Raw genomic sequence first — 1084 nt, 5'->3', positions numbered from 1 at the left:
GGGGGAGAAGAAAAAACAAAAAAAGAATTAAAGGGACTATGAAAAAATAAAATACGGCTAAAGAAAAAACAATAAGTGAAATATACGAAAAGAACATTAATTTCGACGCCACTCACCTTCTGCAGCAGAAACTTTCGGTACCGACTCAAGACAGAGAAGGTTGATGAGGTGAGGGACACAGAGTGAATGTCTTCGCTTGTCACAGGATCGTTGTCCTTCTCACTCACTTGTCTCTCTGCCATGATCACTGCCCTGGGACAAGGTGGATGCCTTAATGCAATTTCTTTTGCTACGTTGGCTATATAAGTATTATACTAGAGGCGGTTTTTTTTGTGGTCTTTTAAAACAATGTTAACTACTTCAATTTTGCTTCGATTTTTCACCAAAAGATTCATAGGTGGAATAGAGGTGAGCGGTGAAGATGGAAATAGACGAACACATTGAATATTCGTATTGTTTTAATTTATCACTAATATACATTTTCCATGCCATGATTTAAAAAATACTTAATGACATGATATCTTTACACAAAGTATAAATTTGGGATGCTTTTCTTATGCAATAGTGCACAAGTGTATAATGCACTATTTCTGTGTGTTTAAGCTGATGTTACTTAAGTTATGCTACTTTACTGAAGATATGCATGTCATAGGTACTTATCATATCTTCTGAGACTTCTGTTATTATTTCACTTTTAACACATTCGAAATTCCCACATTCTTTTCGAGGTTCCTATTCACAGCATTTAAGGTTCCAAATAGACGACGGAATTGAGTTCTCCATTAGCGCTAATTTACAGACATCTACCGGAGCAAACGTTTATGAGAACCGTCCCAAGAATCTAAACAAGAAATCCAACTTGATCTATGAAAAAAATACCCCGAAGTTAAGCGATGTCGCCGGATCTGACGTGCTATGAACCTTGTAACGAGAATCCTTTTAAGCACAATAACGTATTATGCAGGCATACACTGTGTGGCTTTTTTACCACCTTGCCTTTCTCTCGACAAAGTATAAATAACGACCAAGAGCTCATTGATCTCCAACCAGAAGGCGTAAGAAATCTCAGCCCACCAACGAAACC

The 1084-nt window shown here is 37.3% G+C and overlaps 1 protein-coding gene across 1 annotated transcript in view; it reads right to left on the bottom strand.

The window, feature by feature from the left end:
* LOC118478584 (cyclic nucleotide-binding domain-containing protein 2-like) overlaps positions 1 to 783 on the bottom strand; it is a gene marked incomplete in the record, with an annotated part of 42345 nt that extends 41562 nt beyond the window's left edge. The window contains 1 exon segment of the mRNA XM_035972454.1: positions 117 to 783. Coding sequence (XP_035828347.1) covers positions 117 to 242 — 126 coding nt within the window.
* Between the last annotated feature and the right edge of the window lie 301 nt (positions 784 to 1084).

The sequence above is a fragment of the Aplysia californica genome, unplaced genomic scaffold (assembly GCF_000002075.1).
Source record: "Aplysia californica isolate F4 #8 unplaced genomic scaffold, AplCal3.0 scaffold00698, whole genome shotgun sequence".
In the NCBI taxonomy this organism is placed as follows: Eukaryota; Metazoa; Mollusca; class Gastropoda; order Aplysiida; family Aplysiidae; genus Aplysia; species Aplysia californica.
The sequence above is the reverse complement of the archived record's forward strand: the minus strand, read 5'-3'. Positions and strand labels throughout refer to the sequence as shown.